Source organism: Euleptes europaea, chromosome 3 (genome assembly GCF_029931775.1).
Source record: "Euleptes europaea isolate rEulEur1 chromosome 3, rEulEur1.hap1, whole genome shotgun sequence".
Taxonomy (NCBI): Eukaryota; Metazoa; Chordata; class Lepidosauria; order Squamata; family Sphaerodactylidae; genus Euleptes; species Euleptes europaea.
In genome coordinates, this window is record NC_079314.1 from 40885788 (window position 1) to 40910651 (window position 24864).

At 43.4% G+C, this 24864-nt stretch overlaps 1 protein-coding gene across 1 annotated transcript in view; it reads left to right on the forward strand.

Moving 5' to 3' along the window:
* Nucleotides 1–24864, forward strand: part of ITPR2 (inositol 1,4,5-trisphosphate receptor type 2) — a 237638-nt gene that overhangs the window by 117867 nt on the left and 94907 nt on the right. The window contains exons 36-37 of the mRNA XM_056847486.1: nucleotides 601–743; nucleotides 2735–2843. Coding sequence (XP_056703464.1) covers nucleotides 601–743; nucleotides 2735–2843 — 252 coding nt within the window. The remainder of the gene's footprint in view (nucleotides 1–600; nucleotides 744–2734; nucleotides 2844–24864) is intronic.

Below are 24864 nucleotides of genomic sequence, written 5' to 3' on the forward strand. Positions count from 1 at the left end.
TGACAGAATGTAAGAACTATTTTAACATGTCACTTTTAAAACATATATACTGAAGTGGTTCATGCCATTCTGGATTGGTTGAGCTTTGCTTGTAAATCGCTTCTCATCAATGTATATTCAGTATCTTTCTACAATAAAAAGAGGGAGAAAACACCAAGGGGAGGGTGAGAAGGGCCAGAAAGAGAGCATTTACTGTAATGGTGTCCAAATTGTGGGATCTTCTTCCACAAGTTATTTATAAAGCATTTTCTGTTCTCAGTTTCCGGAATGATTTACTTTATGGGTTATTCTTTGGTGATATCTCTTTTTTAAAATCTGTGTTTATAGATTCCATACTCTTGTGGTATGTATTAATCTTGTATTCTCTGTACTGCTTAGAGTGCATAGAAAAGGCATATAAATCTGTTTTAAATAAACATGTTTTAAATTAATTGCAGGAGTATATTTAAATCCTGTCAGCCCAGCTGAACTTTTAAGGTGACTAGATGATAAAAACTGAGCATTTTTGTGCTGTGTAACTGGACAATTATTGGATACAGTCTTTTGGAATGCCCACCACAGTTCATGTTCTTCTGACCTCTTTTTGGCTTTATTATTTAGGATGTGGTAGCTTCCTTGGAACAGCAGTTCAGTCCGATGATGCAGGCTGAATTTTCAGTGTTGGTTGATGTTTTGCATAGCCCAGAGCTGCTCTTTCCTGAGGGGAGTGATGCTCGAATCAGATGCGGGGCTTTCATGTCCAAGTAAGTGCCTGAAGAGAGTTTGTTATAAGCCTTTACTTGATGGCCATTCTCCTAGACAACTTCAGTTCTGGCAACAGGGAACACAAATAAAAGTTTGAAGAACCTCAGAGTGCTACATTTCCTGAAAGCCCCCACCCCCCAGTATGAGATGCAAAACCAAGAGAAAAATAGTAGGAACTGATATAAAAACCAAAGCATTAATTTAGTAAATATTAAATAATATGTTTTATTTAAATATACTACAGTGATACTTCATATAAAAATAGCATTTAATTATTGTTCTCGTTAGGCATTTTGATCTGGAGACTAAGAAAAAGTAAACAGATTCCCTGGTTTTTATTGTATATTGTTTAGCTTTGAATGGCTCAGTAAGCGGGCTTTCTGCCTCCAGCCTTCATTGGCTTTCAGTTGCTTGAGTTTTTATTTGTGCTCTGGATATCTTTCCAAAGCTTTCAATATTGGCATCTTGGCTGTCCCACATCCTTGATGCCCTTGAAGAATTCTGGCTGGATGTTTTTGGCTCCTCTAAGTTTCTTCTGTTGAAAATGTGCAGTTTCCTGCTTCTACAGCTTTTGGCATAAGCCATGTAGTTCTATAGACACCAATTTAATTTGGGAATGTTCTCAAGTGCAATGGGTTTTTATAAAACAGGCAAATCTCACCAAGAGATTAGAAGTTTTAGCAACCCTTTCATGGTTATTTGTGACATAAGGGGCCTTCAATTTTATCATTTCATTTTTGTTATTTGATACACCGTGCTGAATGTAGTAATTTCTGATGTAGTAATTTGAGATTGTTCTGCTTCCACATCTCTTTTTTACATATTAGATAGGACTTGCTCAAGTAGTTGGGATGCGTTTTTTTTAACAATTATCTGCTAGAATCTTATGATAATCTCACAGTGTCTGGTTTGCCAAGATGCAACTTCCTATCTGATTGAAGATTGGGCCACATCTTGTCCCTTCCCACACATCCCACCCTAGAGAGCTGTGAATCAGGGCATTTTTCTCAGTTTGATGACCGTGAGTAGACAAAGATGGTAGGTAGCCTTGTTCTCTAAAAGGTTGCCTTTTGAACCAAAATAAAATAACGTATGTGAGGCACATTTCAAAAAGCTGTGTCATTGATTAGAGCTTAAATATTCCCAAGAGATGGACCAAATAGCCAAAAGGAAAGCTTTTGTCAAAGTCCGAGTTTAATTCCCTCTCTCCACCAGTTTTCTTGAGGTGTGTTTTATTCGTATAAAACAGTGATTGAGGTTATGGCTTTTGCCTTCAACCTGAAACTTGGACCTGTTGATTTCTTCATGGAGCTGTCCAGTGATGGGGTGGTGCTGAACTGCTTGTGAGTCTGCTAGAAGGTGCATTTGAATGATAAAATCTACCCCTTTAGAAACTGCTGAGCTGACACTAGCTCTGTTTTAGACCATCTGTATCAAGACTTAAGTAAGTAGGAACTTAAAATACCACCCTAACCAGAGGTACACCCTTCTAAACCCGTTGACTTTGGTGGACTTAGAAGGGTGTAACCCTGCTTAGGATGTCAGTGCCAGATACCTATTCTTTGTTTGCTTTTTGGCTAAGATCAAGTGTTGTAGTAAAGATGGGAAGCTAAACATATTTTTTATCATCTGAAAATTGCACTTGACCTAGCGATAATGTGAAATATTTTAAATGCTGCCTTTACAAGATAGTCATATGTTACAAAGAAGTCAATGAGACCAGTTTCAAATCATATCAAATCATTTGTAAATATCTTCCATTTTAAGAGGATTAAGGAATAGATTAAAAGAAAGGAAGAACTGTACCCTAGCAAGAACACACATATCTTAAATTGATATGTGTATAATTTATATGGAACTGGTAGTATAGCTTGAACATTGTTAATTGTTAGCTTTCGCAAATGTAATGAAATGTGACCAAGAGGTCATCAGAAATGGTCTTATCACATAAGGGTTACGATTAGTGTGATATTTTTGTTTCATTTTTAAGGTTGATAAATCACACAAAAAGGCTAATGGAGAAGGAAGAAAAACTCTGTATCAAAATTCTGCAGACATTGCGGGAAATGCTCGACAAGAAGGACAGCTTTGCGGAAGAGGTACATGGGATATCTTGGTTCTGAAGAGCACAAATATGCAATATTTATCTGGGCATTTCAGTAAAATCTGTGCAAATCTGAGGGAATGGCAAATCCAACAGCTTTGGTGCCTCAGGCAAAGTCTGAGTCATCTCCAGATGCAAAAAGAAAAGAGAACTAGTCATGGTATTTATTGTAGTATCAGCATCCTGTGCAGGTAGAGGTATGCACAGCTGGCATTCACATTAGCTCAGAAGCATGAATCTAATTTGAGTTTAATAAGCCTGAAACAGGTGCTTTCCACTTAAATCTGTTTCGCTCTTGCTGTAATTATTCAGGGAGATTAGTTTCTTAGTAAATGCCAAGATTCTGGCCTTCTGTGTTATTCTTGATCTCTTGCTCAGTTGTTTGATATGTGACCCTCCTTTGACCTGTTCTTCTGCTTGCATTATTCTGAGCATGCTTTTTCTCACTGCTGGGAAGGATCCTGGTCCTGAGGCAGGGTTTGGACAGCCAGGTGACTTGGAGCCACTGAGATTCCTGTTGTTACTGCCATATGCTAATCCTTGCAATGACACGCTTCCTATCATGTTAAGCAGTCAACTAAGTTGGGGTGTCAGCCGAAGATCAAAAAGCTGCCATCTCGTTTTCACATGAGGTGCAGACCTTGAATCCTATTCAGCAACCACTGTTTGATTTCAGCTAAGCAGAGCAAAGACTTCATGACATTTTTATGCTGAAGCTCTGATGTGGGGAAACCACTAGAGGGTGTCAGTTTCACAGGCAGAGGTCATCGCTAACCCTGCCTAAAAGAGTGTACACTGTGGGCTGAAGAGTCCGAGTACCTTAGATGATCCCAGTGGTTTCAGTGCTGAAAAGGGAGATTGTGCTTGTTAATGGCTTTCTGAATAGTAGCGATTTCTCTTTCGGGCTGTTCTTTCCTTAACCACCAAATACTCCACTTAATTAAGCTGGCTACCAGTACCAGGAGGCAACATTAGGGGAAGGTTTCTATGCCCTGTTGTTGGACCTCCAGAGGAACTGGTTAGCCTCTGTGGGAGACGGGATGTTGGGCTAGATGGATCACTGGTCTGATCCGGTAGGGCTCTTCTTGTGTTCTGATTAACCAGGCAAAGGTTGTGCATTTTTGTATCATTTCATGAGACTTTCTCTCGGGTCCCATTTGTGTGAATCACAGATTCTCATTGAATCTGAAGTAGGTTAAGAGGAGTTCATTTGATGGCCTTTGGGGCACTCTTTCCTGTTCATCCATAAATGTTACATCACTGCATGCTGGTCTGTACAATTCTGTAACCAAGGAAACAACCTATTAAGCGCCCTGTGATCTCCTTGAGGCCAGGGGCAGACTCTGCATATTTGTGTCCATCTTCCCAGACAGCCTAAGACCAAATCTAGCTTCAACATTATTTATTGGCTTGTTTGTTAACACACACCCACACAAACAGAATTTGGGTGCAAGAGAAGTTTACATACAAAGGCTGTAAACTCACATATCCATATACGCATGCCATACTGTTGGCAGAAAAAGAACCAATGAGTAACAGTTTGTGAACAGATATGAACAGGATTGTTTAATAACAATACCCAACCATATAGTTTGCTAACTGTTTTTGCTAACTATTCTGTAGCATCTTTGTCACTAAAAATGGATTATCCTGTCAATGTCTTCTTAACAAAGGATTCTAATGAACGAGTGTGGCTTCAAAGATTAGTGCAGTTACCTTAAAGCATTATTTTTCTTGACTTTTTCATTGCCTTTCCTTTCCTTTAATGGTACGACTTTATGGGCCAAAGCCTTCAGCCTAACCATTTCATTGCAAAATCATGAACTAGCCCTCCCCAAGTCAATTTCTCTTGCAAGTTCACACTCAATAGACAAGATGACTTAACTGTTCTTGTCCCACTGTAGAGTACCTGCAGTTTTTGTTGAATGCTAGTTTGCTGAAACTTCTTTCAGCTTCTGCCACAATCACTGGCAGTGTTCAAATAATCCATAGGGCTGTGCACACTTCACTGAAAATTATTTGCCACCAACTTAGTCTCTATATTGAATCGCAGGCCTAGGAACAACACATGAGCAAGGGGAACCCCAAAAGCACCCATCATTTTCATCTTGCTGTGGAAAGGCATTGTCTCACTTGAAAAACTGGAGATAGATTGGTGTTCCTTAGCTTCTTTGTGTTCCCTTTCTTTTACCTTGTTACATTTCTGGCTGCCTGATTTTTATTTATAGCCACCATGAGACATGGCAGCATGGAGTGTGTGTGTTTGTGACTATGGGTTAATTAGACACTGACTGACTTATATTTTGGGCCTGTGGATCCTACCAGAAGCAGCAGCAGCACTTGTTGCCACTGTCTTATGGTATTTTGCTTTGGCCTTACCACCAGGTGTCCCTCCCTTCTGCCTTTACGGAAGCAACTCTGGTCATTCTTGATATTAGGGCTGTCAAAAAAAAAAAATTCGGTACAGTTCGGATTCGGCCGAATTTGACCCTTGTGGGGTCGGTACGTGCCGAAGTCCGAACTCCCCCGCTTCGGATCCCCGGTAATTCGGGGGGATCCGGAGTTCGGGGGAAAATTCGGCCGAAGCGCGCCTTCAGGGATTCCCTGAAGGCGCGCGGGGGCCCTTTAAACTGATCTGAGCCTCCCAGCTGGGAGGCGCAGATCAGTTTAAAGGGCAGCCCGCCCCCCTTCAGCGGGCTCCGCTGAAGGGGGGCGGGCTGCCCTTTAAACTCGTCTGAGCCTCCCAGCCGGGAGGCGCAGATGAGTTTAAATGACAGCCGTGCCTCTCCAGCGGGCTCCGCTGGAGAGGCGCGGCTGTCTTTTAAACTCATCTGCGCCTCCCAGCCGGGAGGCGCAGATGAGTTTAAAGGGCAGCCCGCCTCCCTTCAGCGGGCTACCCTTAAGGGGGGCGGGCTGTCATTGAAACTCATCTGCGCCTCCCGCCCGGGAGGCGCAGATGAGTTTCAATGACAGCCCGCCTCCCTTCAGCGGGCTACCCTGAAGGGGGGCGGGCTGTCATTGAAACTCATCTGCGCCTCCCGGCCGGGAGGCACAGATGAGTTTCAATGACAGCCCGCCTCCCTTCAGGGGAGCCCGCTGAAGGGAGGCGGGCTGCCCTTTAAACTGATCTGAGCCTCCCAGCTGGGAGGCGCAGATCAGTTTAAAGGCCGGCTCGCGCCTTTCAGCGGGCTCCCCTGAAGGGGGGGCCGAATTGGCCGAATTTATTCGCGAACTCCCGAACTCGCTGAATTCGGCCCCCCCGGTTGCCCGCCAGATTTGAGTTCGGATCCGTCCGAACTGAAAATCACCGAATCAGGGGAAATTCGGTTGATTTTCAGTTCGGACCGAACCGAATTGACAGCCCTACTTGATATGATATACCCAGGAGGCCCAGCAGTTCAGAATGTTGGTTTTTATATGCCGACTTTCTCTACCACTTCAGGAAGAATCAAACCCACTTACAATCACCTTCCCTCTCCCTCCCCACAATAGATATCCTGTGAGGGAGGTGGGGCTGAGAGCTCTAAGAGAGCTGTGACAAGCCCAAGATCACCCAGCTGGCTTCATGTGTTGGAATGAGAAAACAAATCCAGTTTACCAGAGTAGCGTCTGCAGCTCATGTGGAGGAGTGGGGAATCAAACCCGGTTCTCCAGATTAGAGTCCACCGCTCCTAACCACTGCTCTTAACCACTACACCATGCTGGCTCCCTGATGGTTTAGCACTGCTTCTGATTGGCTCCATGAAATCTCAGAAGATTCTGGTCAGTAGATATATAGATAAAAATAAATGAATTTATTTACATATCCTTAGGCATCGTCTACAGTTTTTCTCAATTTCCTCATGGTAATGGGGACTGGAGCTGCTCTGGGCCCTACTAAAGTGTACCCCTCCCTACATATAGGGACCCTGCAGGAGGGAATCCTGAAGTCCCCCCCCCTTCCCTCTTGCAGTGTTTGGAGCTGCGGAGAGCAACTGAGAGTTTTCTAAAGGTTAGTCTCCACGTGAATGTGTGACTGAGAGTCAGGTCAGACACCTGGTATGCGACTCATCTCATATGTAACATGTATTTTGGCCCTTGAAATCAAGCCTGAGAACTTTCCTCTTCAACCCTGTGGATCAGCAGCAGCGTTTTTAAAAAATAAAAACTTTGGTTCTTTATGAATACTCCTGAAAAATAATTGCATAGCTTGTCAAGCAGGCTATGAAGCTTCTGTGCATTAGAAATGTACGATGGTTAGAATGCATGATAATTAAAGGGATTTTGTTAACACAGTAGCTCTTTTCCATGCACACAAAGAAATTGCTCTAAGACCATCATTTCCACAACACAGAACATCCCTTTTGGGGGAGGGCACTGTCATAACAGATTTCAGAATTCCCATAAAGCAGATGTACCACTTCAAGAAACACTTGTGCTGGAAAAGTGCAGCTGATTTCATTTCTTAGAATGGGTTTTCCTTCCACTTAGCTAAATAATCTAGATATACTAACAAAAATAAAAGTGACCTTTATCCCCCCCCAACAAAACTTGTTTTAAACCCCTCAGCATATTTAATACTATCACAAATTGTTCACTATTACTGCTTTTCAAGGGATCTCAAATTTTGCTGGCCCTAACCTTCCTCTGCAACGTTAAAAAAATAAAAAAATACATCCTGCCTTTCCCCAGAAGGGCTCAAAGTGGATTAGAACAAAAGTAAGTGTCATCCCAAAACAGTAAAATCAATAATAAAACCCTGTTATCAGTATCATAAAGAGAAATCTACCTCACAGCCAAAATGCCAGACACAGAAACAACAGCAAAAACAAAAAACAACAAAAGCATCTGACATTGCCTTAAAAATTACAATGGAAAACCCCCGATGACCAAATGACTGTAGAGTTGGAACTTGTTAGAAAGGGTAGAATTTTGTCTCTCACTTTTCACCAGGAAGTTGGAAAGGTTGGAAGCTGTATGAGAGAGTGCCACTGCTTCTGACTTCACTGAAGCCTGCTCACAGTCAGAGATGACCACCTCAAATTCTTTGCACGTGTAAGTCTTTTGCCCCAGCTGTTGTGGGACTCCTCCCTTTCCACCTTTTCTGCAGGTTATGGAGGTCTTGTGTCAGGTGTGCAGGGGAGCGGCAAGTGGCAGTTCCCAGAATGAAATGTCTGGTTGTCACTGGTAACAGCTTGTGGAAGTACATCCAGCCATGTCCTGTCCACTGTGTAGTTCAATCACGAACTGATGAACCACCAGCACTCATAGTGGAAATATGTTCTGAATGGAAAGGCTGTAACTAATTTGCTTGTGGAGGTCTTGTGACTGACATAATTTGCATTTTTGGTGGTGATTCATTAATATTATAGTTGCAAAGTACCAGCTGGTGTGTTCTATGGATATTCTTATTCCATTGTTGTTGAATTGAATTGGGGCCATTGTTTGCAGGGCTTGAAATGACGGAAGACATCATGAGTGTTTAACAGTGCAGGGTGAGGAGCAGTTTGATAGATCCGCCGTAGGTGGAGTTATGTCCTTTTAGAGGCCTACCAGCACTTCGGACATTTAGGTTGTTTGCATCATTGAATGCTGTTCTTGCATCTGACATCATCACTTTTGATCATTTTTTTGGAAAGAGGGCAGAACATTTCAGCGTTGGGGGATTTTCCTTTTGGGTGGGGGCAAGAAACCATTCTGTTTCTATAACTTTGCAGGGAAATGTTTCAATTCATGATTGAAATCTAAGTATATAAATTCTCTCATGAATGACATTTCTGATCATATTAATATTTATAGAACTTATTTTTTTTAAAGAACTACAGTATGTGTTTTGAACTGAGCTGCCAAGCTACTTACAGTGCATTCCTAAAGAGAGTTACTCCAATCTAAGCCCATTGAAATGAATGGGCTTAGACTGGAGTAACTCTCCTTAGGAATGCACTGATAATTTTTAAGACTGTAGAACATCATATTAGTATGGGAGGACAGAAGCTTCTTTATATAGGAAGGAGGGAAGTGGTGGTCGTGGAGCAATACATTGTCCAGCAAATACAATATATCCTGTGAATGCCATAAAACACAAGGCACAAAGTGAAGTGACTTCAGTCAATGAAGATATTCCCTTAGAAGGGTACCTGTCCACTTTCATTGTCTTTTACTACTGTCGTAATGTTTTATACCTCCCTGCTTCCTTTAAGTGCTCATTGCAGCAAGCATCTCCCAGGTGCATCTCTACTTCAGCCCGACAAAAGACATGAGGAATGGTCATTTGCTTACATGACAGCTGTAACATGAGCCTAAGGAAAGAGAATTAGCAAAATGTGTTTTTGTGAGGCGTTGAATTTTACTGACAAAACAGGATCAGTTCCTGATTGGTGCTTGTTTTTTTAAAAACATATTTATTTAAAGTATTTGTTTGCCTGCCTTTCTCATGGGCAGCTTGGGACCCAAGGTGGGTTTTTGAGGTTAGTATTTTGGCTATGAAGTAGATTACTGTGTACATATTGATCTGTGACTATGTTGAGGGGTTTAAAACACATTTTGTTCAGTATTTTTTATGGACATTGCAGCGTATCTGTACTAGGCTTTAAAAGGCAGCTGATTCTTTCTCTTTTTCCTCATTGTTTTATTATTTTGTTATGAATTCTAGGGGCTGTCAATTCCTGTGCTAAAAAACAATAATATTTGCAATCAGACGAGAGCGCCCGTTTTGGTAAGGAGCAGTCACTTGTCTCCCCTTTTGGTAAACCATACACCATTATTCCTTTGGAACATCTATGTTTTTGGTGGTTACAAAGTTTATAGAAAAATAACCACCAAAGTTCTGTTATATTGTACCACTTTTTTGCCGTGTGTATATCCAGAAGCAGACCTTAGGGCATTGCTAGGACTTCCGTCCACTTTTGAACTGTTACAATCAGAAAACATTCAGTCCGGAATGAATTATGTAAAACAAACTAATTAGTATAGATTGAGGTTCTGGTCTCTTTGTGTGTTTCTGCAGCAAAAAAAAAAACCTATGTAGAAAAAATTTTTCTCCCCCAGAGACTCGTGGTGGAATAAGCAAGATGCTTTGAACTTTTACAGGAGAGCACAAAGTCTTGTTTCTTTCACTGTTGAGAGGTCCCCCCAAATCTCACCTGTAGTGGCTGTCCTCACTCATTGCTACCTTGAGCAGTAGAGGCCAGGGCACAGATGGATGAAGGCCCTGAGGGATACCAGAGGATCATGTGACCCTGGGGCTTCCTGAAAGATTGAGGAGAGAGATCAATAGATCTTGGCAGGAAGCAACACTCCGGTGATGGAGGAAGAAAGCCAGACCAAGGGTGAAAATGCATGGCCACTTTATCCTCCTTTAATCCCTGTTTTAGCCAGGATCGAACGCACATTAGGCGAAACGCATGCGTTCGATCCTGGCTGAATCCTGGCTGAAACAGGGATTAAAGGAGGATAAAGTGACCATGCGTTTTCCCCCGAAGGCTCCTTGGAAATGCAAGCCTAAGCTAGTATACAGTGGGCGAGAGAGAAAATACAGGTTGCTGTTAAAGGGGTTATTCATAAGTAGCAAGAGCATTGAGACTCACTGCATTGGCTGAGGGCATAGAGTGTCATCTCTAATGCTCTAGCTGCCCTGGAGAACTAGGCAGCAAGAGTATTAATAGAACAGGGAAGCAGCTAGCAAGTAACAGTTTGGAAGAGCAGAGGAGCTTGGGAAGGGGCGCCACATCTCTTGGCAGCTGTATGAGCAGCCACCATCGGCTTCTGGCACCAAAGTCCTGTTTTTGTGGGGGCACGGCCGGCAGGTTGCCTCCAAAGAGAGGCCAGTAGTTTGGGGTGCAGAGAGGGCAGGGTTATTATGTTGGTTAATGGTTAGGGTGTCTCTTGGAGTAGAAATACATTGGAATTAGTCTTTTTGAGTTTGGTGGTCAGGTGACTTTACTATAAATGTAATTGGGGTGGGGGATAGGTGTTGAATAATAGAGGTCTTAATGGTGGGTCTTAGCTATCCGTGTTCTAATCACATCCAAGCTAGACTAGTGGGGCCCCACTATCTAGTGGGACACATGTCTGGTCTACAGTAAATATATTCCTTATACATCTGATGGATCTTCTTGTTATCAGTCAAGAGACCCCAAAAGTGTCTTTTGGGGTCTCTTGACGGATAACAAGAAGATCCATTGTGGTTGCACAGTTGTGGGTGCACAGGGAAGTTGTGGGTGCACAGGGGAACAGAGCTGACTAAAGCTTGTTCTCAATGAAAGTATTTTCTGTCAGCGACTATTTGAACAGTTTTGGAGCAGGTTCAAAATCCGGCATCCCCAGATGTTTCACTTATGATCTCAAATATGGTCTGATTGGTGTTAGGGACAATAGTTAGACAACTTCCTAATGTTCTGGGATGAGCCTTGGGGAAGGTGACCCAGAACTTATTTAGGGGTTGAATTCCTGGCACTTTAAGGGGTAACACTTTAAAGGAAAACCAGGTTAATAGTGGATTTTTAACGGGTGTGCTGTTGTCTATTGGTAGTTAAAATGTATTGTTGTTGTGTCTAATATTTCACAGTCAAAGCCTCCTTTTTGGTGCTTCAGGATCGCATTAAGAACCAGCAGTGAGAACAATGTGATGCATTGTATTAAGGAGGAATGTCACAAATATTTATGTTAGTCCTAGGAAGTCAGCAATAATAAAAAATAAAACATGAAACCAGCACTATGTCCCAACCTGCCAATCTTTGATCTCGGTTTTAAGGGAAAGTGCAGTAAAAACAACAGCCTTATTCTAAAAGGGGGGTTGGTTTACATTGGTTGCAGTGATTGGAATTGTTAAGCATTTGCCGCTTTTATTGTAAATCCCTGCATCTTGAGATTTGCAGTTTAGTAGTAGCTTCCAGGACTCAAGTGAGCAGAGAAAACACCAGCTGTTGACAGTACTCAGTAAACTAATTAAGACTGCAATCCTAGCGCAGGGAGCAGGATTGACTTCTGAGTAAACAATTTTTGGATTGGACTGAACATTTTGTAATCCTTCTATAAGGTACTCACCATTTATATAAGGGCTCCCCTTGGGTGAAATCTAAATTTGGAGCTTCTGGTCATCTCTGTAGGGCGTGAGCTAGGTCTCTGTCTGCTACTGCTTTAAAGGAATGGGTTTCTAGAAGAGAAGGCCAATCTTAGATTGGATGATGATCTGCTGGCAAATCCTGCCAAATCTAGCTGAACCCTCATCAGGCTAGATTAACAATTCCAAGAGATCCATCCATAGGATCTAGGCTGGAGCAGGAAAAGGAGGGGCTGGGAAACAGAGAGGGTGCAATACTGAACTGGCATTCCGAGTGGATGCAACATATTTGATCCTGTGAATCTGTACTGCCTTCCTTCTCTGCAAGCAAGTCTTGCTCTGGTAGGAAGGGGGTGTTCCATTGGCAGAAGGCTCCACCACTGGCTGAACAGGCTTATAGGATCTAACCTAAGTTTTTTTTTTGGTGGGGGAGAGGGAAGTTATATAGGACAAGATGGGCCTGTAGCCACTCAACACAAAGCAGGGTGGAGCAAGTTGTTTAATGAAGCTGACTGGAGGTGAGAAATTGCACTTGTGTGGTGGCGCCATTTTCCCATATCTATTCTCTCTATTATCAGCGGAGCATGCCTATTAGGTGCTGTGGAACACAGGCAGGATGCTGCTGCTGCAGTCATCTTGTTTGTGGCTTCCTAGAGGCACCTGGTTGGCCACTGTGTGAACAGACTGCTGGACTTGATGGGCCTTGGTCTGATCTAATAGGGCCTTTCTTATGTTCTTATGACCCTGGGTTTGGATCTTCCTGCTATGAGAGTGGAGCAAACTGGGTCCCTGTTAGGAAGGCCCACTCCCAAAGGACATGCCACTACACTCTCTGTGAGACTGTGATCCCTCTGATAATTTGTGAAGACAAGGACCTAGTCGTGTGTGCTATTGTGAAGAAGGTTACGCCCATACGAGTCGGTGCACCAGGTAAAGTCCTTTTGTTATGATGTTGGCTGCCTGGAACACTTGGAAGGACAGGGGTTTTCATGTAAATTGCAATGGACATTCCATATTACTATGAGGATAACATCTCTTCAGTCTGGTATTATTATGACTTTTGTCACTTTTGTTACACTTGCCTGGATTATTAAGAGGTTATTATTTTCTTCTGTATGATTATAGACATGGTCCTCATGAAGATATCAGAAGGATATCAAAATGAGTTTTGTACCCAGGATCTTGTCATATTATCCTGTATATTATGTATCATCCTGTAAACTTCATAGTACACATTCATATAAATTGTGGATCCATGTTGCCCTATTGTAAATAGATCTGTTAAATTAGACTTTAGTTTCATTATCTCCTTCCACCTGGGGTTCATACATCCCAGATAATTTTCACTTGATGATTCCTGCCTTTTGGGTGTTCTCAGTGGTCCTGGCTCTGCCCTAGACTTTTAGTTCCCAGTCACCAGCAGAGCATCAGAAGAGGCTGTGTATCATTTGTTCATTCCTCCCACTTTGACCCCACTTTTACTATAATGAGCTTATGGCAGCATACATGGCTGGGTTCATTCCACTTTTTTTCTCACAATAACCTTGTGAGATAGGTTAGGTTCAGTGAAAGTGGCTGGTTAGAGGTCACCTAATGAGGTTTGTGGCCTGGGGACTCAGATCTCTGTGTTCCCAGTTCAACTTCTAACTACTCCGTCCCGCTCTTTGCAAGAGCTGTAAAATATTAATGGTGACTTTTCCTTGTAACAAACCTTCCTTGCGATAGTTTTGATTTGTAAATGGTAATTTCTCTCACATGGCCTTTAATATCTCAAAAAGCCCAGCTTCTCTGAGGTTTTGCTAATATGCAAACTTATTTAAATGTAATTGCTTAATAGCTTAACGCCAGTGTGAACTGCCTGGGGCCTCATCTGGCAAACAGTTATGCACATCTGGAAATCATAAAACAATAAGAGTGAAGTTTCATGTGAGTAAACTTTCTGTATGTAGGGTAGGATCATGAGCCAACTGGGGAGGGGGTGGGGACCCATACTGGCCAATTCTGTTTTAATTTTGCTTTTGAGTCGGTTTCCAGATTTATTAAAGTTTGATAAAATTCAGGTGTATAGACATGATTTTTACTGGGCTTCATCCTTGGAGGAGCTGGAAAAGGCTGCAATGTACCCCTGCCCGACTCATGGTGCTGCGTGTGAGCTTAACTTGGTGTTGCACCAAAAAACCTTCCATTGTATTGTGGCTGAAAAACAAAGAAACGCTAAAGTCTGAATTCCCCCAGTGGCCACCTGATTTGCCTACTGCAGAAGGGCTCTGCAGTGAAAGACAAGTGTCTTGATGGGGTGTCTTGTGGGCCTGGCTGTAATTGGTGGTGTGTGCTGTAAACTTGGCTCTGCTTAGACATTGCTGTGTGCTATTGATGCTACACCTGTGATCTCATGATTAGATGCCCTGACCTGCCGGAACATGCAGGCTCTTCTCCTTCTCCCCCACCCCCACCCCCATGTAGCAAAAAGCTATTTTGTTTTAACTCTTCCCCCATGCCTAGACCACTCCTAGACCACCTCATGATCCCATCCAGGTTTTGAATCTCCTGATTGCAAGTCGTGATGGCAATAATCGTATGTGTAGGAGAGTTTTTTCAGACCCAAGAACCCCCCCTCCCACCACACACGCACACACACGCAACACGTGCATGTTACTCTAATGGAATGGAGCCTGCTCTCATGTAGCTAAAGTTGCTCATGGCCATCCTTTGGGAATCATGACCTTGTTTTTCCTCTGTTCTCATCCCTCCCTTTGTGTGCTCCCCCCACTGAAATTTCTGTTGCAGGCTCCTCAGGGTAGGAAGCATTATCTACTGTGGTGTAGGTTTTGGACATCCTATATACATCAATGGCATTAATTAATAAAAAAAATTACAGCTTAGTAGATACTAATTTTAAGAAGCAGCTGTTGATGATATTTCAAAAGTAACAATGGTTTACATCCTTGTCCTCTAACCCCTACTGGTTTCATTCTGATTTTTCTGTCATGGGTTGGGGAAAGGCAGATGAAAACAGCACAGTGGTTGTATGAGACCTAATGTTTTTCTTCCCAGAAACCACGTTTCCATGCCTGCTGTGCACATATATTCAGGCATCAGGGGAAAGATACTAAACGCTACATTTTTGGGGGGGGGGGAATCTCCAAACCTTTCAGGCTTGAGGTCTCCATATAAACCACCACATAAGGCTTATAAAGCCATTTCTCATGTTATCATTGCAAGTGCATCCTCTCGTTCCTAGGATGCACTTCTGTTGGAAGATTGCTGAAATGTAATTTTGATATTTATCTTGTAGAGAAGGAAAATAATTGGAAAGTGATGCTGGAGATCCTGCTTTCTTCTAATTCTTACAGTAATTCCCAGCAATTCATGAATATTTGACATTTGTGGATGGGGTCTTACCCCGTGCCCCTTGACTGGCGGAAGTGAGATTCACTGATGCACAGACTTGGGCCTTTTGGCACCCATGGTATAGGCCCTGATTCCTGGAATGGCTTGCCAGTTCTTTCTTATTTCTCCCATCAGGTTAATATTTTATTTCAGTGTACTTTTAACCACTGAAGTATCTTGAGTACTCGAAAATAAGCAAAAGACAAGATACCAATAATATAAATGAATAAATATCCCCACCAAGGATATAGCTGTTGGGGAATAAAGATAAGTGAGAATGCGACATAGATGAATCCTGTGTGTCTGTGCCTTCCAGGTAAATTATATTCTACCCAATTTGGGAGAGAAGACTCAATATTCAGCAGTAATAGAAATCACTAGGGAGGAAGGAGTTGCTGTATCTGGGATTTAGGTTGCGTGCTGCTGAAGGAACAGATTCTCAGCTTAGGTGCACTAACAGTTTGTCCCCTCACAGGGGCATTCAGGTTTCATCCATGGTATTTAATTCCATCAGCCAGTTTCTTGTTGGTTGCTGTTGGGTTTAACTGATTTTAATTGGTTGTTTTGTGTGTATATTATCTATTTTTGAACCACTTAGGAAAAGTCAGTTGAGAGGCAGCTCACAAATTCTTTCCTTAAAAATATGCTAAGTGAATAAAACTCCTGCCATCTCAGTAAAGATTCTGAGGGGAAGTTGCAAGTAGGTTAACAGTTTCTAGCTTAGTATTGGCTTGCCTCTTTTCTTTTAGTTTTGGGTATTGCGTTTTCGTCCTTTCTCTAGAAATGATGGTAGTGCCAGTGCTTTTGGGGCGGAGTGTAGGGGCCCAAGCATTGCTGTGCTCGAGAGGCAGCTCTGATGAAAATCTGCCATGTGCAAAAGCATTGCTTCTGCAAGCAGACACTTGTGCGAGCAGCAGGGTGGCGAAATGGCTGACTTTACCTGCTGCCTTCTGTGAGCTGGGGAGTTGTGAGGTTTTCCAGTTTGTGGAAGAGAGAGGCAATCTCCTGAGAGCTTTGGGTTTTGTGACCATCGGCCTCTGGCGTCTCTTCAGAAAGGTGCTGATCTGCGCCTGTAGGACAAGCAGTGGGCCATGTTTAGATACTTACGGTTCAAGCCAACTACAGTACTCCACTTTGAGATTTCAACACACCGGCACAATTTTGGAGGTTCGTTGCCATAAACATTTCCTTTGGATTCTGCACTCCAGATCTCTGAAGTTGGCACGATTTAAAAAGAAGTGGGCCTTTTTTGCATCAGCTGGCTGCTTTGCTGCAAAGTGAGCAAGGGAGAGGGAAACTGGGCTGCTCTTCCCCTCCAAGTTTGGAAGAGCAGATGCAGAGAACGGAGAGCCAAATGCATTCACAATCAGGGCTCCATTGAGGCTTCATGTCATTTTTGTAATGAATCTTTAACTTGAATGGGGTGTGCTGCTCTGTTCTCGGCTTGGAACGGAAGAGAAAATGGCCCCAGCCAGCTGGGCTGCTGATAAACAAGGCTCTCCGCTGACAGGATCCGCTCCAGAGGGCTCAGTTCCACTGGCAGAGAAATTCAGAGCAAGTTGATCGGGGCTTTGTTCCTGCTTCCACTCAGGAAAAAAAGTCCCCATGTGGAAAAGTCCAAAGAGAATCTGGGAAAGAGATGCTCAGCAAAGTTTAAAGGCCCACTCTGTGTTCAAGATTAAGTTGGTACAAAAGAAAGCCTTCTAAGAGCATGGGCTGCTGGATCCTGCCTCCCTCAACTGCTGCTGCTGGGCAACTCCTGACAAGCCATGGAGATTCTGAGGTTCTGTGCTAATGATTCAAGATTAACTCTCATGGAAGTTCCTGGGGCAAAGGAGCTCCTTGCTGATACTGTGCCACAGTTTGTACCCAGGCCAGGTTCAACTTCTCACCTCCTTTCACATTCTTTGCTGGTGTTGGAGCAATGCTCTCTGAGTTTATTCTGTCCTCAAAATTGCCAGCTCTATCTCTTTTTAAAGTAAGCTGTGGCTGCGTCTCCCTTACCTCAACACCGGTTAGAGTCTGAATCCACTTGATCCCTGAAGCTCCCCAAAGAAAAACCCTGTTTGCAAATGTGTGCTTCATGCTCACTGCCTAGGGTTGCCAATTTCTGGGTGGGGCCTGAAGTTCTCCTGGAATTACAACTTATTTCCAGACTACACAGATCAGTTCCCCTGGACAAAATGGCTGCTTTGGAGGGTAAACTTATAACACTGTACCCTACTGAGGTCCGTCTCCTCCCAAAACCCTGCCCTTCCCAGGAATTTCCCAACCTGGAATTGGCAACCCTGTGTGCTGCCCTTTTCTCCAGCAAGTGTCCCGTCCCTCATCTTGCATTTCACACCACAGGGGGGTGGAGGCATTCAGAGCTTCCCAAGTCAGAGATCAGGCCTGATGAGTCTGTTTTCCAATGTTGACAAGATGTATTTGCCAATTTTGAGCACCACTTCTGAATGTTTTTTAAAGCTTCTTTTTTAACAAGTCCTAAGTTGGCTCACAGGGTAAACGGAGAGTCTGCACACATGCTGATCATGTAAGTAGTTTTAATCGCTATGAAGGTCGCTAATTGCTGGCAGCTCTGAGAGAACTACACAGAAATCTCCCAAAACATTTGTTTAAAGTTCCACAGAGTTATGGTTGAGGCCCAGAGATGCTTCATAAAAATAAAAGGGGCGGGGGAGTTGCTATGCAGTTCTCGATCCTGTTGCCACTGCTTTTTGACAAGTCTTTGTATAGATTCCCTGTTGTCCCATCTTAACCCCTATTATTTCTTTATGACGAGCAAACAAAAAATCTTCCTAAAATAGTGAGAAATGCACATTACACTGAGGCTTTTGTGAGTTATGTTTTTTACTTGCCATCACGTTAAAGAGTAGGGGACAAAGAGGGTATACATACAAATATTTTGCTCACAGCGTTGGCTGAGGAACTTCCTGGAGCATGGCTAGGCCAGCTAAGGGATTGCAGAACTTTTCTCGCCCGCCCGCCCTGCTCTGTGGTGTCCGTGGCCATCACTGTGGAGCCTTGAAAACCACACTTTAGGTTGTGTGTATACCTATGTATGAGCTGCAATTAGTGTCTGTCACACGAGCCCACAATAGGATTCTTCAAATCTCTGTTTACATTATGAGCTAATCTAGAGCTCTTTAGGGGAATGATGTTCACTTCACAATACAGGTGAGCATTAGGAGCCAGATAGGTTCATAACATTGAGACAGGAAATGATGGGTTTTGCAACCAAATCTGTGCTATGCAGAAAGCCAGTGTAGGGTGGTAGTTAGGAATCTGGCTAGAACTGGGGAGACCCATTTTCCAGTTCCCACTTTGTTAATAAGTTCGCTGGCTGACCTCGGGCCAGTCACTCTTGTTCAGACTGCCCAACCTTTCAATGCCCAACCGTGAGAATAAACAGGGAGGAGAACTTTGTACACCTAGTGTGGCAGTAGAGTTGCCAGCCTCCAGGCAGTGGCTGGAGATCTCCTGGAATTACAACTGGTCTCCAGGTTATAGAGATCAGTTCCCCTAGAGAAAATGGCTGCTGTGGAAGGTAGACTCTATGGCATTATAGCCCACTGAGCTCTCCCCTCCCCAAACCGCACCCTCCCCAAGTTCCACCCTAAAATCTCCAAGAATTTCCCAACCTAGAGCTGGAAACCCTATGTGGCAGGCACACCAATAAATTGTATTTATGGCTGCACGCTTGGATCCTGAGTTTGCCATGATGACTAGTTTGCTCTCCTCAGGCCCTCTGAATCCCACATGGCCAGCAATTAGAAAATAGATCCAAGGCCTTCTTCAGGAGGCCAGGTTGCCTGCTTTTCCCTGGAGTGTTCAGCTGAGTAAGGGCAGGATTGCCCCCTCCCAACACACACACACACCATGTTTTAGCCTTCTGTAATCTCCTTTTGCCTAGTGAGTGGGTTATGGGTTTTTTTGGTTGGTGGAGCAATAGTCCTCTCCCCCCCTCCCAGACATGTGACGGGCCATGTGAAGGCTGTGTGTGCAGATTGAAGCAGCAGGGCATGATTGGAGGAGACACCGGCTGCCAAGTCGATGAGGCGGCTGAGAGTACGGCACTTGCCGCCAACAACAGCCTCTGATTATGTAAGGCCTGCAAGTGTCTGGCACGGTGCTTGGCTAGAGACGCTTCACGTGTCGTGCAACGCTCTTGGCCCTGAAATTCAATTAGGCTGCTTTTTGAGCCGGTCCGTGACTCTGCATGAGATAAGCTTCCCACTGTCATAGGCTAGAAAGCAAATGGGTTGATTAGCTGCTGCACAGGAACTGATACATTGCTGCTTGTAATTCTAGCCAGGGTGTTTTTGCATTGCAGATGCTTCCTTGGGCCCCCACAGGGAAAGCTGAAATTCTGAGCGTTATGTAACCTGGCTGCTCAGACACAGAAACAAACAATTTCCTTGGCCTCCCCTCCCCCACTTTAACTCTTCCATTTCCCCCTCCCCCCCCCCAAAAAAACAGACTGATTAGAATGTTTTCTGCCAGTCACACCCTTGGAGAGATTTAGCCCTTATACATTATGTCACTGGCCACAGTGGTTAACTAGCTAAAAGTGAAAGAATTGAAACTGAACCCTGGAAAGACAGAGGTAACAATGCTTGAGAAGGAAGAGGTCTTGAAGGACATTGTTCTCCCCACTTTTGATGGAGTCCAGAATCAGAGGAGCATCCCTATTATCTTAGGTGCTATAGAACACAGGCAGGATGGTGCTGCTGCAGTCATCTTGTTTGGGGGCTTCCTAGAGGCATCTGGTTGGCCACGGTGTGAACTGACTGCTGTACTTGATGGGTCTTGGTCTGATCCAGCAGGGCTTTTCTTAGGTTCTTATGAGTTCAGCTGACACTTGCTGACTCAGTTTAAAAGCCTTGGGGTCGGACTGTATCCACCTTTATTGTGTGTGTTAAGTGCCGTCAAGTCTCTTCCGACTCATGGCGACCCTATGAATGAAAGTCCTCCAAAATGTCCTATCTTTGACAGCCTTGCTCAGATCTTGCAAATTGAAGGCTGTGGCTTCCTTTATTGAGTCAATCCATCTCTTGTTGGGTCTTCCTCTTTTCCTGCTGCCCTCAACTTTTCCTAGCATGACTGTCTTTTCCAGTGACTCTTGTCGTCTTATGACGTGACCAAAATACGAAAGCCTCAGTTTAGTCATTTTAGCTTCTAGGGTCAGTTCAGGCTTGATTTGATCTATAACCCACTGATTTGTTTTTTTGGCAGTCCACGGAATCCGTAACACTCTCCTCCACACCACATTTCAAAGGAATCTATTTTCTTCCTATCAGCTTTCTTCACTGTCCAGCTTTCACACCCATACATAGTAATAGGAAATACGATGGCATGAATTAATCTAGTCTTGGTGGCCAGTGACACATCCTTACACTTCAAAATCTTTTCTAGCTACTTCATCGCTGCCCTTCCCAGTCTCAATCTCCTTCTGATTTCTTGGCTGCAGTCTCCCTTTTGGTTGATGGTGGAGCCAAGGAATAGAAAGTCTTCAACAATTTCAATTTCATCATTGTCAACCTTAGAGTTGTGTAATTCTCCTGTAGTCATTACTTTTGTTTTTTGATGTTCAGATGTAGTCCTGCTTTGGCACTTTCTCTTTTTACTTTCAGCAGTAGTCGTTTCAAATCTTCACTATTTTCTGCCAATAATGTAGTGTCATCAGCATATCTCAAATTATTAATGTTTTCCCCTCCAATTTTCACTCCACCTTCATCTAAATCTAATACAGCTTTCCTAATTATATGTTCTGCATACAGATTGAAGAGATAGGGAGATAAAATACATCCTTGTCTGACACTTTTGCCAATTGGAAACCATTCCGTTTCTCCATATTCTGTTCTAACTGTGGCCTCTTGTCCAGAGTACAGGTTGCGCATCAAAACGATCAGATGTAGTGGCACACCCATTTCCTTTAAAACCAGCCATAGCTTTTCATGATCCACACAGTCAAAAGCTTTGCTGTAATCTATGAAACACAAGCTGATTTTCTTCTGAAATTCTCTCGTATGCTCCAGTAACCAGCATATATTTGCAATATGATCTCTAGTGTCTCTTCCTTTTCTGAAACTACCTTGAACATCAGGCATTTCTTGTTCCATATATGGTAACAGCCTTTGCTGTTTTGAGCTTCACTTTACTTGCGTGAGAAATTAATGCGATGGTGCGATAATTGCTGCAATCTTTGATGTCTCCTTTCTTGGGAATTGGAATGTAAATGGATCGTTTCCAGTCTGTGGGCCATTGTTTTGTTTTCCATATCTGTTGGCATATTCTTGACAAGATTTTGATGGACTCCGTTTCTGTGGCTTGGAACAGCTCTATTGATATCCCATCTGCTCCTGGTGATTTGTTTCTCCCGATTGCTCTCAATGCAGCTTTCACTTCACTTTCTAAAACTGTAGGTTCTTCTTCAAAAGATTCTTCTTGGAAAGAATCTGTTATCCTTTCATCTCTTCTGTATAGTTCTTCAGTGTATTGTACCCACCTTTTCTTTATTTTGTCCTGTTCAGTTAATGTATTTCCACACTGATCTTTCAGCATGCCTAACGTGCTTTAAATTTCCCTTTGATTTCTTGGATCTTGTGGAACAGATCTCTTGTTCTTCCTTTTTTGTTGTTCTTTTCTATTTCTTTACACTGGTTATTATAATAGGTCTCTTTGTCTCTACGTGTGAGTCACTGGAACGTTGCACTTAGACTTTTGATTCTATTTCTGTCACCTACTTTTGCTTCTCGTCTACCTCTGGCAATTTTAAGAGTTTCCTCAGACATCCATCGAGGTTTTTCTTTTCTTTTGGCTACAGGAATAGTCTTTGCACATTCTTCCTTGATAATATCTCTAGTATCCACCCATAGTTCTTCAGGTTTACATTCACTTGAACTCAGTAATCTGTCACTTACATGGTCTTTAAACTCTTCCGGAATATTGCTTAGATTGTGTTTTGGTGCTATGAATGTTTTGGTGTTTTTCTTAAGCTTTATCTTGATTTTCGATATTAACAATTCATGATCTGTACCTCAGTCGGCTCCTGGCCTTGTTTTGGCCACCTTTATTACTGGGGAAGCAAGTTAATGCAGCTGCAAAAAAGGCTTTCTTCCAACTCAGCCTAGCCTGTAGGATGGCCCTGTACCTTAATTTGCTGACCTGGCCACCTGGCTCCACACCACAGTGACAATTGGGACTAGACTACTATAAAGCATTGTACATTGGTCTCCACTCAAAATCAACTCGGAAACACCAACTGGTCCAGAATGCCGCAGCTCAGCTATTAATTGGAGCTAGATGGGTCATGCATATTGTTCCCATTCTGCAAATGCTACATTGGCTGCCCATCTGTTACTGGGCTCAGTTTAAAGTATTGGCTATCACATACAAATCCCTGGCTATCACATACAAATCCCTGTGTTGTGTTGAAGCATAGGGAGAGAAGTAGTCTTGCAAATAATACTTCTCTCCCTATGCTCCAACACAACACGGCAACTTTGCTCAGATCAGTAGGGGCTTCTGCAGGTAGCAGCCTCCAAATGGGCAAAATCAACAACTGCCCATATGTGTGCTTTCTTCATTGTGGCTCCTGCCTTGTGGAATGGCCTGCCTGAGGAGGTCAGGAAAGGTCCCAGTCTCCTGGCCTTCCACAAACTATGCAAAACTGAACTATTCAAGAGGGCGCTTCTGAACAGGTAAAAGGGTTGCACTGCACAAAATGGTTTTACAAACTTGGTTGGATAAATGACAGGGTCAGTGGTCTATACTGCTGTGTTTAGCTTATTGTAATTAGGATCCTATTAGTGTAATTTCTGTACCGCTTAATGTGTCATGTGAGTACTTATGCTATGCTTCAGCTCTAATGCATTGGTTATTGGATGTCCCATTTTTGTGATTGTACTGCCTCACTATGTGTAATCCACCTTCAGTCCCTGTGAGAAAGGGAGACTATAAATAATGCAATTACATAAATAAACAATCTGCCTTGGGAAGGTTCCTCTGCAGGGCCTGGTAGTTGATGGATGGTTTGGTGCTTGATAGGTTGACGGTTTTGGCAAGGGAACGTAGGTAGTGTGCTTGCCTTGATGCTTGTGAATACAGGTGGCCTGTTCGTAGTTCTTCGTGTTTATTAATTATGTGAGAATCTCATGTGGCCTGGCAGGAAGTTATTTATATGGCCTTGCCAGGATTTCTGGCAACAGAATAGCCCTTAACAAGGGCATCTAGAGAGAGAAGCTTTTATTTTGCCTGTAGGAAAAAATGGCAGAACACCCTCTTGCTGGTCCCCCCACCCCCATAGCAGTTGATTCAGTATGTGCTAGTCAACATTCAACCATGACTCAAAACAGCTGGGGCCGTAAGAGGGAAATTCCTTTCTTGCAGCTGTGTGTGTGTGTGTGTGGGGGAGGGGGGCTAGGCCACTACAGATAGGATAGTTACCATCCCATACTATGGTTTCTAGAGCAGGCTACAGGATCCTGAACTTCCTCCCCTGTCTGATGTCTGTCTATGTCACCGTTATGCTCCAATAAGCTACAGTGGTATCCTTGAACAACCAATCATGGCTGGTCTCATCCATCCTATTGTGCCCACTTTTTTTGCTGATAAGATGTTAGCCCCACCCAGCAGGTAGATCAAGCAGAGATTGTTGGGCTTCCCAGAATCAAACTCTGGAAACCAAGAAGTGTGTGCAACTTTAGTATTTCTTTGTCTATTTCCACACTCTGTATCCAAACCCCACCGCAGACCTCAAAACCACCTCTTATTTGTGGTAGGACTGAATACAGGCACCTCTTCCTGAGGAACCACACATCTTGTTTTGTTTTTGAGCCACAATACTACAGAAAGCTTTGTAGTGCACTGTGCCTTTGTTTATGTGTGCAGTGGTGCATTGCACATGGTTAATGCTAAGCCTGTGACGATCACCATACAGCTCTTGATAATGCGATGGGCTTCGAGTTGTGGGTTAGGATCCTACCAGGGTTAGGTTTAATCACAGTTAATATTGGTATACATTTGGCAAAGGTCATTTCTGTGTTATGCTACAGTTCTAATCCCTTTATGAAAATGCCCTCCTGAACATTTCGGTTTTGCATATTCTTTGATAGGATGAAAGCATGAGGGCCTTCTGACCTCCTCAGACAGGTTGTTCCACAAGGTGGAATCCACCACAGAGAAGTCATTCATGTGGGCCATTGCTGACCTTACCCATATGTAGGGTGGCACCCACCAAAGGCCCTGCTTAGATGAGCAGAACTCATGCAGTGGAACATAGTAGGAGAAGTGGTCCTGCAGGTATCTGGCTCCAAGGTCATGATGGGCTGTAGATGGGTGAGTAGGCAGTTATTGGCAGTTTACATGGGTCTTTTCTGCTATACCACTAGAGGGCTTTTTAAAAAGGTAATTGTTTTAGCATCTCCAGTGGCATGGTGGGGAAAATGGCAGCCTTGAGGGACTGAGTTGGTTGCTTTTAATATAATATCCAGTGCTTCCCCATGAAGGGACCAACACCAGTGTCAGAACTGGAAGGAAACCAAAAGGGATGGATAAGCAGCTTTTGGCTTTGAACCATTTTGTC